The sequence below is a fragment of the Melanostigma gelatinosum genome, assembly GCF_949748355.1.
Source record: "Melanostigma gelatinosum genome assembly, chromosome: 14".
Classification (NCBI taxonomy): Eukaryota; Metazoa; Chordata; class Actinopteri; order Perciformes; family Zoarcidae; genus Melanostigma; species Melanostigma gelatinosum.
The window spans coordinates 5029608-5045651 of record NC_136647.1 but is presented as its reverse complement, the minus strand read 5'-3'; the positions used below and the strand labels follow the sequence as shown (position 1 = coordinate 5045651).

Here is a 16044-nt window from a genome sequence, read left to right as displayed (position 1 = left end):
CCAGATATCTGACAATCAAACAGGAGATGGAGATGCCGAGGTCAACTTTATTTTTCACTTTGCACAACGTGTAGGTGTTGTCTGAGACATCTTTTGGATTCAGCCAGGAGTAGGAAGGGGAAGCCAGAGAGGTCTAATCAGCTGAAAGAAGTAGAAACATCTGTGTAGGTGAGCCACAGGTGCGTTAAAAAAACTAAAGTTATCAAATGTACCAGAGATAAAGTGGGAACAGATGAAGAAACTCTGGTGTCGCTGCATTTGAAGATTTAAATTCAGTTTTACAAAGAAGATGAATCACAGGCCAGGCTGTACAAGAGAGTAAACGTGTAGCAATACATTCACAGTAAACAGCGCTGCAGAAATAATGACGTCTTTAATGAATCGGCATATTATAACGGCAGGAACGTTGTAAACGAGGTCTCCGGTGTAAATCAGCTTGTGTAGTGATCGGGTTCAAGTCAAGAAGTAAGTCATGTTTCTTCTTTTACTTTTTCTACTTGATTTAAACTTTAAATACTGAAAATGACTGTTTTGTTTTTTATTTATTTTTTGCAGCACAGTGAAGGTGGAGGGGATGAGAATGACACGGCTGAACATCACACTAACAAAATAAAGGTGAGTTTCACGTCAGTGGTTTCTTTAGATCTCGTTTCCCACTTGTTTAAAGGAGCAGACATGTTCCTTGATTTAAAAACCCAAACTCGCCGATTTCAGAACATTTTCCAATGCACAGTTTAAGTTTCTAGATGTATTGTTTTATCATTTTTAATACAGGGTTTCTGCATTCACAAAACTAATGTAAGGACCACAATGCAATTTAATATTTTTCAATGATAAGAATGACCAGTGGAGACAGTAAGGCCTACAATTATTTATAATAAAGTTTTAACATTAATATCTCATGTTTGTCTGTACCTCTGCTGTATATCACCAAACATTTATAGTAATACAATTCATCAATTCACTGCTGATAAGCAAAGCAAATTGATGGATGAATTCACCGATTTAAAAATAAAAAAATAATAATAATATATCAGGCTTTAATACCTTGTACGGCCTTTTTTTTAGGTATCTGAATTTAATGCTTTAAGACTTTTCAAGACCTGCAGACTTTGTCTCTTTATTTCCAGTGGCGTAGCTCATCTATGCTTTTTGGGTCATGATCAATTCTGACATGTCAGAAAGTCCCTGAATGCACCACAGGACAGTTTATCTTTTAAAACACTATAATACAGGTTATGTTTTACAGTAGAAAGCACAGGCGATGGGCTCAACGATTTGTCGATTCCAGTGACAGTTTTGCTGATTTCAAGTGATTTTATTTGGCTTATTGTAACGTCCCTTTTTGAGGCACAAGCTTTTATATAAATGTTTGTTTTCGTTCAGGGTGGAGATGTACGACGTGAGATGATACTACGGAGACGTTTGAAACCAGCAAAATCATCTGTAAGAGGAATAAGCTGCTGGAAACTGAATACAAAAAAAGTTCTTTGCGCTACAGGTTGAGTTCTGTAGGCCGTGATGCATTCATGTTAAGGTTGGTGATGATTTGCAACACATTTTTAGATCTTTTAAAAACAGTATATTGCCATTATTTTTCAATCAAATGCTTAAAAAGCTCAGACGTTACACACAAAGGCAAACAAACGTGTGGCTTGATCCCTTTAAAATCTTTCAGAGCTTTTTAAACATGATTTCAACACGCTTTTAATCTTACACAACATATTCGTACTTTACACCGGTCTGTCCTAAACAGCCCTCAATATAAAATATTGTGCATCAAAATATCAACACGTGAAACGTCAACACATCAAAGCAGCAACATGGAGGAAAGTCATATTGTGTCAATTTATTTCCCCACGTCTTCCTGGCAGCACAACTTAAAAGACAATAAATTAGAGTTAAATGCAGCTGTAACTATTGTTCCGAGGACATTGAGATGACAGTTTGAGCCGCGTTACAACATTCACCCACTGAGTGTTGTTTTTCTCCCGTGTTGGTGAAATATGCCGTTTCTCACCACAGAGGAGGGGAACTTTGAGCAGTGTTTCTTAAAAACCTTTCAGAGCTTCGAAGGAACATTTCACTGAAAGCAAAGGTTGACAAGTCACATTTCCACATGTGTACTTTGCATTTGAAATGGTGAAATGGATCATTTAGAGCCTCAATGTAGAAAGAGTAACTGTCCTGTTATCATAGTCTTTCAGTGAGCTCAGGCCATGCAGTTGAATTAGAGATGTTGTTATAGTCTCGTTTAAATCGGACTCATAGCTGATGCTGCAAACGTACAGAAAGGTTTGGTGCGTGCCGTCTTATGTATGGATGTATTATAAGAACTGGATTCATTTGAAGGAAAGTCACTCACCCAGCACATAAGCCAAAAAATTATATTCAAGAATAAAACATATTGCAGTACCACACATGACCAGCAGCAGCGTGGTAGCGCCCTATCCAGCTCTCTTACATCCACTGCGGGGTATTCATGCCTTTATAAGGCTCATTGGGATCAATTCATTCATGAGTTGTACCAGATTTGCAAAAATAAATTAATTTTCAGTACGTTTTTTGTAGCCTATTTGGCTTCACTCCATTTGTGTCGGCTTCATCGACGATGACTGACAGACGGGTTTAAACAGGTAAAAATGAACTTCTGTAAACAAACCCTTCACCCTCCTGACGCGCTGCACTTCTCAATCAATCAAGTTTTCTCTGCCAGTCCGTGTTCAGTGGGATCCATCTTTTTAACTGCAGATTGATAAACGCCACCGCTTTAGAGACGCGTTTACGTCCACAGTCGAGAAGCTGCAGAAGAAAAGGGAAATGAGGAAGTGTTGTTTGTTTGAATCCCTCTATCCTACCCAGTAACAGCTGCAGTAGATCCTCTTCCATGAAGTCTCAAAGCAGTCAGTTCTTTATGGCACAAAAGAAACAAACATAAGTTTTTAACAGAACGGCTTGATTTTTTTTTTTCTTTTCTTCCTTCTTCTGTGACTTCTTCCATCCATCCATCTTATCCACGTTTTTCCTCCAGCCAAAGGAAGGTCACCGCTTCCGTTTCCCTTCCTGCTGCCCCGCCATCAGTTATTATGGCAACAGGAGTAGAAATACGAGTCTTTCTTCTGGCCCAAGTCCACTCCCGTCTCCTCTGCTGCAAAAACAGGAAGAGACTTTATGTTGAAAAGCTTGTCTTTATAGCAGCTTTGGGATCAGTGAAGGAAAACTTGCCCCCTTTTAGATAAACGTTCTCACACTTTGGATTAAACGACCAAGATAACCGTGAGCCTTAGAGCTGCTTTTCTTTCCTTTGGCTGGAGCCAGGCTACTTGTTTCCAGTCTTCATGCTAAGCTAGGCTAACCACCTTGCTTGATCTTTAGTGTGCAGCTTTATGAGAGTGATCGGCAACATAGTGATGAAGTGTATTGTATGTATAGTACATTTACAATACTGTAGAAATACTTTATTATAAACCAAACCGACTCACTCACCGAGGTTTTGCAGTAACGTTACGAAGCGTAGAGCTCGTTTGGTTTATAAAGAGGTCGGTATGTTTTAAGATTACATTGAAGGATTCCTGAGTTTTGGTGGCGAGAATACTCACGCGTCATATACTGGAAGGCAGTAGTGTTGTAATCCTCAGCAACTTTCTGGAACAACCCGTCTGTCAAAGCAGGTGAAAGAATGAAGCTCGTCAGTTTCCATCAAGACCGGATTAAAAAGAGATCCACTCGGGTTCATAATGCCTGGTTTATGAAAAGCAATAACTGTGCCACATTTAGTTTCAAACAAGCAGCATGTTTGATAAGAGAGGCTCCAAAAGCCCTTCCTCCATTAAGCCGAGCACACTGTCACCATTACATTATCTACGCCAGCAACAAACAAGCCTTTACTGTTGCTCTCAAGTGGAATTTGACTACTTTACACATGTTGATGTTGTGTTTCAGCTCATGGTCCACGGTATACTGTATTATATCATCTTCACATGCGTGTGCTTGTTTCTCTTTTCTGATCTGTGACGCTCGTACACGTTAAGTGTCGAGCTTGAACAGAAAAGAGGCTCTCAGTGGTGATCGCTGTTCAAAAGCTGATTATCTTTCACTGTGATTACAGGGATTTGGTCCCACTGACGGCTCTCTGTGGTGCATCCGTCATCGAAGTCAAAGTCTGACAACGTGACTGGGATAAGAGTTCCCACTGAGGGTTAGAAAATCACTTTGACAATAGTCTCTATGAGAGAACAATGTCTCAATTCGACTCATGTCTTACATATTCATGCACTTCCCTTTTTCACAATCGGACACATTTCCAAAGAGCAAACACGTCACTATTACCCTCCTCGTTATTATTTAAATGTTTGCAATCAAAGACTTTCTGTTATTTAGTTTGATGTACTTGTCCTTGGGGAATTTTGACTTTAAAGCTCAGTTGAATTAGTCTGATTGGCCAACTACAGTTCGTTTTGGACAGTGAATGTGCAACAGTGACGCCTATAGCGGTCCGTGACGTCTTTCTTAATGGTTTAATCAAGACATGAGGGACACGACTACATTTTATCATCAGTTTAATCATTTATTAGATAATTCTGTGACGCAGTGCACACGCATAGAATGATGAGAGATGTTTACTTGAAAATTGAAAGTGTACGGAAGAAGCAGTAATGTTGTTATTGAGGTTGTAAGAGGGGTTAAAAACCTGTTTCTCCCTCTCACCGTGAGGTGCTGAAGAATCTTGACAGATTGTAAAACTAGTTTGCTTCATGGAGACTTTCTAGTTGAAATGTTCCAAACAGCAGATAGTCAGGAAAGACTTTTCCTGTCTGTGTGGATGGGTGTTGTGTTACGTCAATCAAGTGAGTTTATGTGCTTGAAAAGTTGCCAACATTTGTCAACATTAAGAGTTCTGAGGGGAACTCACTTCCTCAATTGACAGACCGTGAATAAATACAGCTGTGATCACAGCCAACCGCCCGTGTTAAATACGTTCTGCAGGTGTGACTCACCCACGTTGTTTCCTGTTTTACTGGAGGTCTCAAAGAGCAGCGCACCGATCTCTGTGAAGCAAACCAAAGCAGGGAGGTTAAACGTCAGCCGGGCTGCTGCACAAACGTTTGAAAGAGAGGTTAACCATTTTTTAAATATCCTTTAACCACGTTCAGGACGTTTAGAAGCCTTTTAGTGATCTATTCATTCCCAAGTTTGGTCAGTAACATAATCTCAAATATCCAGGTAAAAAGAAAAACCTGTTTTTCACAGTTTTACCGGCCGAAGTCTGAAAGCATGATGGAAGAATTAGGCCCCAGAAGTCAGTACTTCTTAGCAGTATATTAAAAAAATTCAGAATATTATTAATGCAATCGAAGCAACCTGGACCCAGATAAGTGGCAGAAAATGCATTTACCAAATAAAACTGGTTGATTTCAGATTTTGAATATTCTGAGACGATGAGCTTCCTCGCTACTGAAAGCCGGCAATCAGATACAAAATATACAGTTGAAGTTATAATGCCTAATATATAAACAACGTGTTAGTGCACACGTACAAATATGAAGCTAAAATAACATCGATCTGTTGTGTTCTGCTGGTCAGACATCTAAATGAAGGCTCCATGACAGTACTGTACATCATCAATCACACACTGCTCTGTACAGATTAGAGCACCAGTATAGTGACCAGTTTATAACCGGGACACGGTATTTACCGTCGGCAAAGTCCTGAGCATCGTGGTAGTCGATTTGCCGCAGGCTTCGATCTCCCTCAATCAGGTCGCTCTTCGTGCCACACAGGTAGATCTTACAGTGCTGGAGGAAACAACACAGTCAAAACATAATGTTACAGAGTTACAGTTGAGCTCCGTTACATTTAACTTTAGACGAGAAAAGCTCTCTTACTTCCTCGCAGTTCTGCAGCTCCTTCACCCAGAACCGAGCTCGCTGGAAGCTGCTGGTGTCGGTCATATCTAAAAGTCCGAAGTAAGATATGTATGTAAACACAAACGTGCATAAAGCGCACAAGGACAGCAAAGCCACAACTCGGAGCCAAGACTCATCCACCAGCTATTGATTCCTCTCAATGAAGAGTCGCGTAAAAAAGGAATTTCAAGGCTGAAGTAAAGGTTTAACACAAACAACTGGATGGTAAACGCTGATCTATTTACATATAAAAGAACCATGTGCATTCAGTTCTGTATGTTCATTTACAAATGCATTCAGCTGTGGCCCAAACACTAAAAGAGCTCCCAGAGTTCTGACACCCGAGTGCTGTCGTTAAGATGATGAGGATGAGTGCAGGTTTACCGTAGCAGACTATGGCAGCCCGGGCTCCTCTGTAGTAGATTCTGCTCATGGCTTCGTAGCGCTCTGATCCAGCCGTGTCCTGAGTGAGACAGACGGAGAAAGAAAAATCCTGAGATCCATCTTCCAGTAATGTCTCGGCCCTCACACCTGAGATCTGATAACTGGTAAGTCTCCTAGAACCCCCATGAATGCCTCGTAAGCCCCAGTGTGACGAGCTACAAGCTCATTTACCCTAAATGCTCTGAAAGTTCTGGAATCACCTAGGAGTCATTTATTTCGGTCATTATTAACAAGTTTCCACAAAATAATGCATTTAGAAATAAAACAATGTAAATAAATAACAATAAGACAATAAATTAAAGGGAAAACTTAAACCTCAACGGTTTCTTTTGGTTATTATTTAATAAAACTGACAATTGCTTATTAAGTCTAATCAATCTACAGATAAGGTACTGTAATATGCAAGTCATGCATTTATCATTTATCCAACACAGAAGAAGAATTACTCTTCATCATCATATGTATGATAAAAGGTACCTTCACTACTTCTTCAAAGAGTCTACAAGTTTATCATGTTTATTTTTACTTTCATAAAGTCTCAAAGCCACATTTCCTCTGAAAATATTAAGTAACTTTTAATACTAATGCTGAATTTATACCATTCATCTTATTGGAAAACTGAGATAAACAAAAAGACCATGGATTCAAAATAAACGGTCTGTGGTTGAGTTGCATTGTGGGTAATGTAGGCGCCAGGTTTTGATGGGGAAATTATGTATAAAACAAAGACAATAAATCTGGTTCTGCTGTATTTATTTTGATCCTTTTTTAGTTTTAACCGTCCACCTTGAGTCAGACAACGTTATGAGTACAACGCTGAATCTGTTGCCAAATTGTGGGACTGATGCAGAAAACAGACGAACATTCATATCCCGTAGCCTCTAACTCACCCATATTCCCAGAGTGATCACTTTCTCTCCCACCTGGATTGGTTTGGCAATGAAAGCAGCACCGATAGTCTGTCAGGAAGAGAAAATAGGGATCAGACACTCATGGATGGAAATGTTTGGACTTCCTGTAGACTGTGGAAACTCTGAACGATAACATGGAGCTTCTGCTCATAATCCTGCAATAAAGACATTTACATTTTCTGTATGGTGGAAGTGCGGGTTAACCTGGTTGCTGAGTGTTTTACGTAATTGAGAAATTTTAGTTTTTGTCATTCCGACTTATTGCGTGTAGATTGACAGTCAAAAACAATAACATTCAATCCTTTATATATTAAATATATAATGCAAAAAGGGAAGAAGTCCGAGTGCTGTTAGTTTGTGTAATCGTGCCGTTACGGTTCAGTGCATGCAGAACACACGGGATATAGAATGACACACATAAGGCGGAACCAAAGTTCATAAGCGCGAGTCTTTAAGCCATATGCAGTTAGCACATCTGCTAAAATTAGCACAACAAGCGGATCAGTCACAATATGACGAACACAAAAAACCAGCGGCGCTGGAATACCAGCTTGTGGGTGCAAGGTCAGCTGCAACAGCAACAGAGTTGTGTGTAAGACGAGGACGGACTGTTAGTTCACAATGTACTGCTGAATACAGTGCAACACATAACTGTATTAATACAGTGCAACACATAACTGTATTAATACAGTGCAATACATAACTGTTTACTTTGAAGGTATGTATATTGCGACGGTGGAACTAACTGAAATGTTTTATTCTATTCATTTTTTATTTCAGTTTCATAGCATTAGAGATGCTTTTCGGTTTTATAGCCTATTGTGGCCTGTTGCCTTTTGGGAAAGTGTTTGTTTCGTGTAAAAATTTCCCTTATTTTAAAAATCTAAATAGTTCACCAAAGTTGCCAGTGATCAAAATTCTCCTTCAGTCCTCAGCAAGACGACTATGTCCGTCTTTGACACTTGCACTACTGTCTGTTCATAATGAAAGAATAGAAACGGATCCTGATGCATTTTTTTTTTTTTTTTATAGCTGTTCCGAATTCCCACCAAACCGTGCCTTTGGTGTATCGTTACACTCGTCTAAATACTCCCAAAGCTGCTGTGTTGCTTCAAGCAACTGAAGTTATAAAAACAGGACACGAGAGAGGCATGTCTGCATAGCGCCAACATTTAATACGCTTGTCTAATGCAGCATCGGTTAATGTGAGTGCTTCTATGCTTTGAGATGATCACAGACTTGAGCCTGATTACCACAACCTCCCCGGGGCTAAATATATAAAAATAATGTCTTTCATCGTGGGCATGGAAATTGAAGCGAAGCAGCAGACACTCACATTCTGGTACGGGCCGACCAAGAAGCGATGGTGAACGTATCGCTCCACGAGGCTGGTCTTCCCCACGCTCTCCTTTCCCAGCATCACCACTTTGGCGTCCACACGCATCGCACTCATGGTAACTGGAGTGTGGAGGAAAAGCCCAGGATGAGACCGCAGCAGAGGAAACAGGAAGGGGGAGGGGTTAGTGTACAAGGATGCTCAGTGTGCTGTGTGATGACAAGACAGACAATAAATGAGTGGCAATACTAATTAAATCATAGAAACTATTTGCATGCATTTCAAATTTGTCATAAAACTCCAGAATAACCACATTCAAAACTTTTCTGGGATTACTGCCATATATTTTGCGTTCTTCTGATTATCCGTGTCATCTGTTGTGTCTGATGTATTTCTATGTATAGTTATTAAGATATGGTGCTGAGAACATGAAAGTGAAACCAAACTGTAATTGCCACAACTTTGTCTCGCCCTCCAAATTGTGAAGTGGGACTACCACTAAAGAATGTCAAAACCACATGAGCACATGCTTGTAACGAGTCCAGTCTTAAACCTCTAGTTTCTTCCACCAACCCAAAATATTCACTTTATAAAGATAATCGGTGGAAAAGGTACTCTTGTAGCACTCAGTAAAAACACTTGTTACAAATAAGAGTAACAAGAGTACGAAGGTATTACCAGCAAAATGTACTTTCAGTCTCAAAGTTAATGTATTTGTTGGACAGAAGTTATATCATTATAAATCATATTATTGGAACTTTATGACTGATGCTTTAGTACGTAAGCAGCATTTTAACGTTACAGCAACAGCACATTTTACTATATGTACTGTACGATAATATATCTTATGAACGGATCATGTTTTGTTTATAATCTTTAAACTTATAGAATATATAAAGTAGTTTAAACCAGAAAATGAATTCAAATTCAGTAAAAGTACCTCAAGTACGTTTTCATAACATTCTCTGAGCTTTCTACTTGTCAAATTACAAAATAACACTGAATACATTGATAATTACGAGTTAAATATTGTAATCACAATGCAGGACTATTACTTGTAACAGAGCTTCTACTCTGTGGTATAAGTACTTTTACTTTAGTAAAGGATCAGAGTACTTCTTCCACCACTTGTCCTCATAGAGACAAACAAGACACAGCCAGAACACCAGCCTCAACCTTTAGCTAACCAAGCTAGCCTCACACACAAACACTCACCTGGTAGCTAGCGTGACTCAACAAATCCTCCGTGACATGCCAAGCCGAACCGATCCGATCCGAGCCAGGGCTGTCAGACCTGTTTGGAAGTAGAGCCGCCGGTGACCGACAAACCGCTTGTCATCTCTCCAGAGCTGCTGTTTGGAGACTGAAAAGCAGCAGCTATAGCTAGTTACTGACTGTTGCGCAATGGGGTGAAATTACAAGGCAGCCAAGTTAGTTGCAGTGACGTCACAGAAAGCGATAGTAGCCGAGCTAATAGAAGCTCGATTTTTTTTTAATAACAATCACAGCTAACTGACGTTGATTAGCTGGCCGGAGACAGAGCTGTTTCTGAGGGTAGAAATCTCCATCGGAGCTTTTTTGTTTGGGTGGGAACCAAAGAGGCGGTGGTTTCCATGAACCGGAAGTGCCCGAATTGCGTGAGACAATTACCGAATGTGTTGATGTGTTTTTTAATTTGTATTATTGAACAGTTGCACATGCACAATTTCACAAATTGAAATAGCATAATACAAATTCAAACTAACAACTGCAGAAGATAAGAAAGAAATAAAAGCATGAACAATACATACTAATTCTGATTGTAGTTAGCTGACTTGCCAACTTTTGCCACACATTTTTTCAGCATTATCTTTACAACTAGGGTTGTAACGATAACCATCTCAGAAAGTATCCCGGTATATGTTTAGCAACCCTAAACATAAACACGTCTTTAATCCCATAGCAGTACAATGCTAATAATGTATTTTTTGCACTTTGTCTTTTGACGTTTTATATAAAGCTCTTTCCCTTGTTGCTGACATTTGCTATATAAATAAACTGGCCTTTTTCAAAGCATCATGCACCAAAATGTGTCCCACATTAGCTGACAGGACGCTGCAAACATAAACTGGAGCAATAACATGAGAGTGAAAGAGCAAATATGATACACCTCCATCCATGTCAAATCAAATATGAACACTATCCATCTCCCTAGACATTGCAGCTATAAAACATAACTTTGGCACATCTGGAGCACAGACTGCACCGTTAACGACGCGTCAAAGATAAAGTGCCATGCTGCACTGTTGGTGAGCATTTATCAGATGCTGAGCTATGAAACTGTAAACAGGTACTGAAGTCTATACTTCAGACAGAACAAACAAAACAAACTGCGGACATTTCAAGGAAAAGCCTGTATCCAAGATTATTATATAATGGACAATGGAACAAAAAGTACATTTCAGTAGGCCAACTTTTTTTGAGATGTTTTGTGTCCCTGTGTGGTTGTTTTCCATCCCTTTGTTGATGTTTTGCATCCCTTTGTAGTTTTGTGTCTCTTTGTGGTCACCAAATGTATTCTCCATAACATCAAAAGTTCAAAACATAATTCAAACAAATGATCAAATTAAACTTTTTTAATTATGTTTGTTGTTATAGCCTACAAATAATATAGATATTAAATAATGATATGGATTAGTTGATGAACAACCATTTTGACGATTGATTAATTGTTTAAGCTTTTTCAGTTACTGGTATTTATTGACTTTTTATAGAAATATAAGTACATTGTGATAGCCTACAGTTCAGAATATATAATGTAATATCCATTTATCTATCGATCGGTTTTTATGGCACACAGTTAGAATAACCCAATTGGTTTAAACCGTTAACCGACGCCTCTCAGGCTGCACTGTGATTGGCTAATCCGTGGGCTCCCACCCAACACACACACACGGACAGAGAGAGGACCCAACATGGCCGAAGAAGAAGGAAGCGAGGTAACTTCTGGTGGCATTTTTCAGGAGATCTTCACCTCCCCGCTGAACCTGACCCTGCTCAGCCTCTGTCTGTTCCTCCTGTACAAAATCTTCCGCGGGGACAAACCACCGGAGCTCGGCGAGGTGGAAATACCACTGCCCAAACTGAAAAAAAGAGACTTCACCTTCGCAGAGTTGAAGCCCTACGATGGACTTCAGGACCCGAGGATCCTCATGGCAGTCAACGGGAAAGTGTTCGACGTGACCAGAGGGAAGAAGTTTTACGGGCCAGGTAACAATTACTCTAACCCCTCTCCATTAAGTTGGTATAACCTGTTTTCTTTTCCGTCCGTCTCGTGTTTCGAACGTTTAGAACATTACGCCACTCACAGACGCTCGCGTGTGTTAGCCGCTGGCTGAGCTACAGTCTATGGCGCTGAGGTAACATTTTATTGATGCACACTTGATAGCAATTCTCTGACATTATTACCAAATACAAGTTTCAATTGAGTTTTTTAACTGGCAGCTAACGTCACACCCCCTTTATCGAGCAGGCAAATAATACGAAGATCCCGTTTCACAACACCTTGGAACCACAGATCGTCTATTGGAGACGTTGCGTTACTCCTTGGTATAAAAAGAAAATGCATAAACAAACCGGGCGCCGCCATGTTTCCAAAGGGCTCCGCCATGTTTCCAAAGTGCAGTGGGCCTTTCTTTCTATTGTAATGTTTGGTTTAATGCTGAGTTATTACATAGTGTGGAAACCTTGTGTAATTAGGTTTCCACACGTGTATCCCAAAACTAAATCGATGGAAGATTTATCAGAAGAAAAACAAACGTCTTCAATTGAAGACAGACATAAATAAATGTTATGAATTCATCGGTGTAAGAGCAGGCCTCAGATCTGTTGTTCTTTGCAGGAGTGAGGTTAAACCGATGTTACCAGAGTTAAACCACGTGTTCTCTGAAATTAGAATATGCCCCGTCATGCTTGTGGTTTTTGTGGCCTGGAAACGGAAGCAGAGTTAGACCTCCTACTTTTTTTTAAAATCTCATATTGTAACCTCTGTTGCTTGTAACCTCTGACCAACAACAAGCTATCTCACAGTCATGCAAACCTTTTTCAGTCCGCTGCACACCGCGCCCTGCAGCCTGGAGTCCTGCTGTGCCTTGTTATTTAAGGAATTTGGCTGATTTAAAGTGTGTAGGTGGACAGAGAGTGCTTGGTGCTCAAGGACACTTTGATAACGCTCACAGCTGTTGCAGGATGTTAAACACCAAGGGCCGTGTGTTGCTTGATAGTTTTGGACCAAAAACAAACATCTGCTTCAGCTTTAAGCCCACTGTTTCCAACTGAACACACCTCACAAATATATTGTTGTTGGTTATGATCTTTTCATGGGAAACACAGAATATCACCAGGCATATATATCAAATGACCGTCTCTCCATTTCAAAGATCTTTCTGTCTGAGTATACATGTATATCTAGCTCAACATCCGGCTGCTAGAGATAAAATCTCTTGTAAAACAAGCTTAAAATGGTCACTTTTCAGCAGTTCTTGGTTGTGTCTTCTGCATTCACCTCACTGTTTGTATCACGTCTCACAGAGGGGCCGTATGGAGTGTTTGCGGGCAGAGATGCGTCCAGAGGTCTGGCTACGTTCTGCCTGGAGAAGGAGGCCCTGAAAGACGAACACGACGACCTGTCCGACCTGAACGCCATGCAGCAGGAGAGCCTCGCCGAGTGGGAGACTCAGTTCACCGGTGAGTACGAGATGTGACCGTTTAAACGCCACAGTTATCGAAGCAGAGAAGTATCTCGAGAAACGATACTTTTCACTGCAATGCATCACATTTCTTTTCTACGGTTTCCCACCAAAGGAGATTTGACTAGAATAACGTAATCTCGTGTCCTCTTCTTCTGCATTGGTTGCACAACAGTAGAAGATGGAAACACAGACGCACACATTGACATTTCTTTTGTGCATTTCTTGCACGTTTTAATGTCTTTTATTTAACACGTTTTCATACATGCTCTGATGTCTCTGCAGTGTAAATTGTTAAAATATATGCATATTTTTAAGGGAGAGTTTTTGTGATGGACTGTGCTCTTTGTTGTTTACTAGGAGAATAATTACTTTTATATAATTCCAATAAATTACATTTTTACAACATTCGGGACTTTTTTTCCTTTAAAACATCAGGCAACCAATGAGATATTTTACTTCATGACTCAGGGGAAAATAAATGGTGTTTAATGAACAAGCTTCAAAACACAATACAGTTATCTCTTTCCGGTAATTTGTCGGCAGTTATTCATTCTTTTAATTTTTCCTGTCTTCCAGTTAAGTACGACTACATCGGCAAGCTGCTGAATCCAGGGGACGAGCCCACAGAGTACACCGACGACGAGGAGGAGGGCAAAGACAAAAAGGCGGACTAGAGACGTCAAGAGCGAACTAGACGGGGAGAAAATGGTCGATGCCTTAATGTTGGTTTGTAATTTTGACGCCTGTTGCCTCCTTATTAGGGGCCAATCTTCTGTATGTATTCTAGTACGTTTGGACTTTCACAACCCTCACTGAGTTCCATTCATCTCCGTTAATCTTGTGGCACTAACGGCTAAATATGCTGCATTCTGATGTAGAGCTGTCGTGTTGTTTGAGTTTCATCAGTCAAAACGTAGATTTTTGTGGAGAATCAAGAACTTGGACCAATTCCACAGACGAGTATGTGTCCTGGAGGTTAGGAGTAGTCGGCTGACTGAAGGAGGAGCAGATGAGCTTTGGCTGCGAGATAATCCACAGTTCTGTCGTACACTTTGATAACATCGCCGCTGACGTGTCGCAGGTTGTACACATTCCTTTCATTCGAGGTTTGGCTCGGCTCACATTGAAATGAATTATCTCAGGAAGTAGTTTCACTCTAAATTAGCTGAAGTATCTTGAGGTTCTGGAGCCAGAGGGCAGATTTAATGTGTGTTTATGTCTTTCCAGAGAACATTTAAAACGCTCATCTTTGAGTCACACCTAAAGTTAGTTTCCTCTGAAAGTAGATTTCTGCACAGAGAACTCATTCCAGCGTTTACTTTCTGTTTGACTCTCAGGACGAGCGTTTGGAATGATTTTTGTAAAATGAAGTTCATTTGGTAAGCTTTAGTAGGTCTGCATTTCCCACCTTAATGTTTTCTTTAACACAAATATGAGCGTAACACGCAGGCTGAAAATAAAACACAGACTTTTTCTTGATGAACTGTACTAACCACATTGGCTTTATTTACCTTTATATGAGTGGTGAACTGTTTCCTGATGATGATGATGACGACGTACAGATGTCTTGCTAACCCATCACATGTTTTGGCTGAACTGAATTCTATGACGGCGTATTACAGCCATTGTAGGTAAATAAAAAAAGAAGACAAAGTAATTACCGGGGGGGGGGGGGTAATATATCATGAAAAAAGACAAGAAAATATTTTGACAATTAAGTTATAGATTAATAAGAAAACAAAGTGATACATTTATGATGGAAAGAAATGTCATCAAATTAAAGAAAATAAAAACTTGAATATTCTCTGAGATTATAGAGTCAGTGATTTGTAATAAAAAGTCTCAAATTTAAAGGAAGAAGAAACCAACAAAGAACTACATTGCTTCACTTTGCAATGTTTTTCTCCTAAATTTACCATTTAAATCTGGGAAATGATTTGTTTTGAACCCCCTCCCCCGCCTCTTTAATTATTGTTTTAATTTTTCTCCAATGGCCCGAGTACGCCGTCTTAAAACTCTCCTGTTAATACAGTTGTCTTATATTCAGTGTTCATTTCTGGTGAAAAAAGATTTTTGGCAGATTTTCTGAATGTAGAACAATGACAATCCTGGTTGTTTGCTGCAGAGCCCCAGATCCCCATTATATAATCCCATGAACCATTTTAAGGGATTTATCAAGCAAAACATATAAACCCGTCTCTGGTTTCATGCTCCTCAAATACAAGAAATTGCTGCTTTTCTTTTGCTTTACACAATTCTATAATTTGAATTCCTTTCAGATTTTTGACTTTAGGTCGGATAAAACAAGTAATGTGCAATGATTTCTTACAAAAATAAATGCAGAAAACGGTGAAATATGAAGCCCTCACTCTTGTGCTCATCTTTGTCGTTCATCACTTGTTGCAGAGGGAAAGTGTACAAAAGAAATGGCTTCACCTGTAAACACTAGAAAGAAGCTGCTGCCAGTAATGTTGAATTTAATAAAATCATAATTTCAATTATTCAGCTGTTTGTTTACATTCTTTTTGACACTAAATCCATGATGGGAAAGAATCTGACGTTTATTGGGAGGCCTCTGATGCTCTCAAAGTATTGTTATTTAAAAATACAATATTCTCCACGTGTCTGTGAAGTGTTGCAGAAACTTTGTTGGTGAGGAAAGACTTTTTGAATCCTGATAATGGAATATGGATATGGAAGAAGTTGGTTTTAAATGT

General features: G+C 39.7%; 2 protein-coding genes across 3 annotated transcripts; one reads left to right on the top strand and one right to left on the bottom strand.

The window, feature by feature from the left end:
• Nucleotides 1-33: 33 nt before the first annotated feature.
• Nucleotides 34-10172, bottom strand: rab24 (RAB24, member RAS oncogene family). 2 transcript variants are annotated; one of them, XM_079282962.1, is made up of 9 exons: nucleotides 9813-10172; nucleotides 8598-8719; nucleotides 7241-7309; nucleotides 6291-6369; nucleotides 5886-5953; nucleotides 5696-5795; nucleotides 4998-5048; nucleotides 3600-3659; nucleotides 34-3148 (listed from the first exon to the last, which is right to left on the bottom strand). In XM_079282962.1, exons 2-9 carry the CDS (start codon nucleotides 8712-8714, stop codon nucleotides 3078-3080), a joined length of 615 nt encoding a protein of 204 aa, XP_079139088.1. In that variant the 5' UTR covers nucleotides 8715-8719; nucleotides 9813-10172; the 3' UTR covers nucleotides 34-3077. The 2 variants fall into 2 exon arrangements, with proteins under 2 accessions (XP_079139088.1, XP_079139089.1); XM_079282963.1 differs by having other exon boundaries at nucleotides 34-3145.
• Nucleotides 10173-11545: 1373 nt separating this feature from the next.
• pgrmc1 (progesterone receptor membrane component 1) lies at nucleotides 11546-15828 on the top strand. Its single transcript, XM_079283212.1, has 3 exons — nucleotides 11546-11846; nucleotides 13167-13322; nucleotides 13904-15828. Exons 1-3 carry the CDS (start codon nucleotides 11552-11554, stop codon nucleotides 13999-14001), a joined length of 549 nt encoding a protein of 182 aa, XP_079139338.1. The 5' UTR covers nucleotides 11546-11551; the 3' UTR covers nucleotides 14002-15828.
• Nucleotides 15829-16044: the final 216 nt, after the last annotated feature.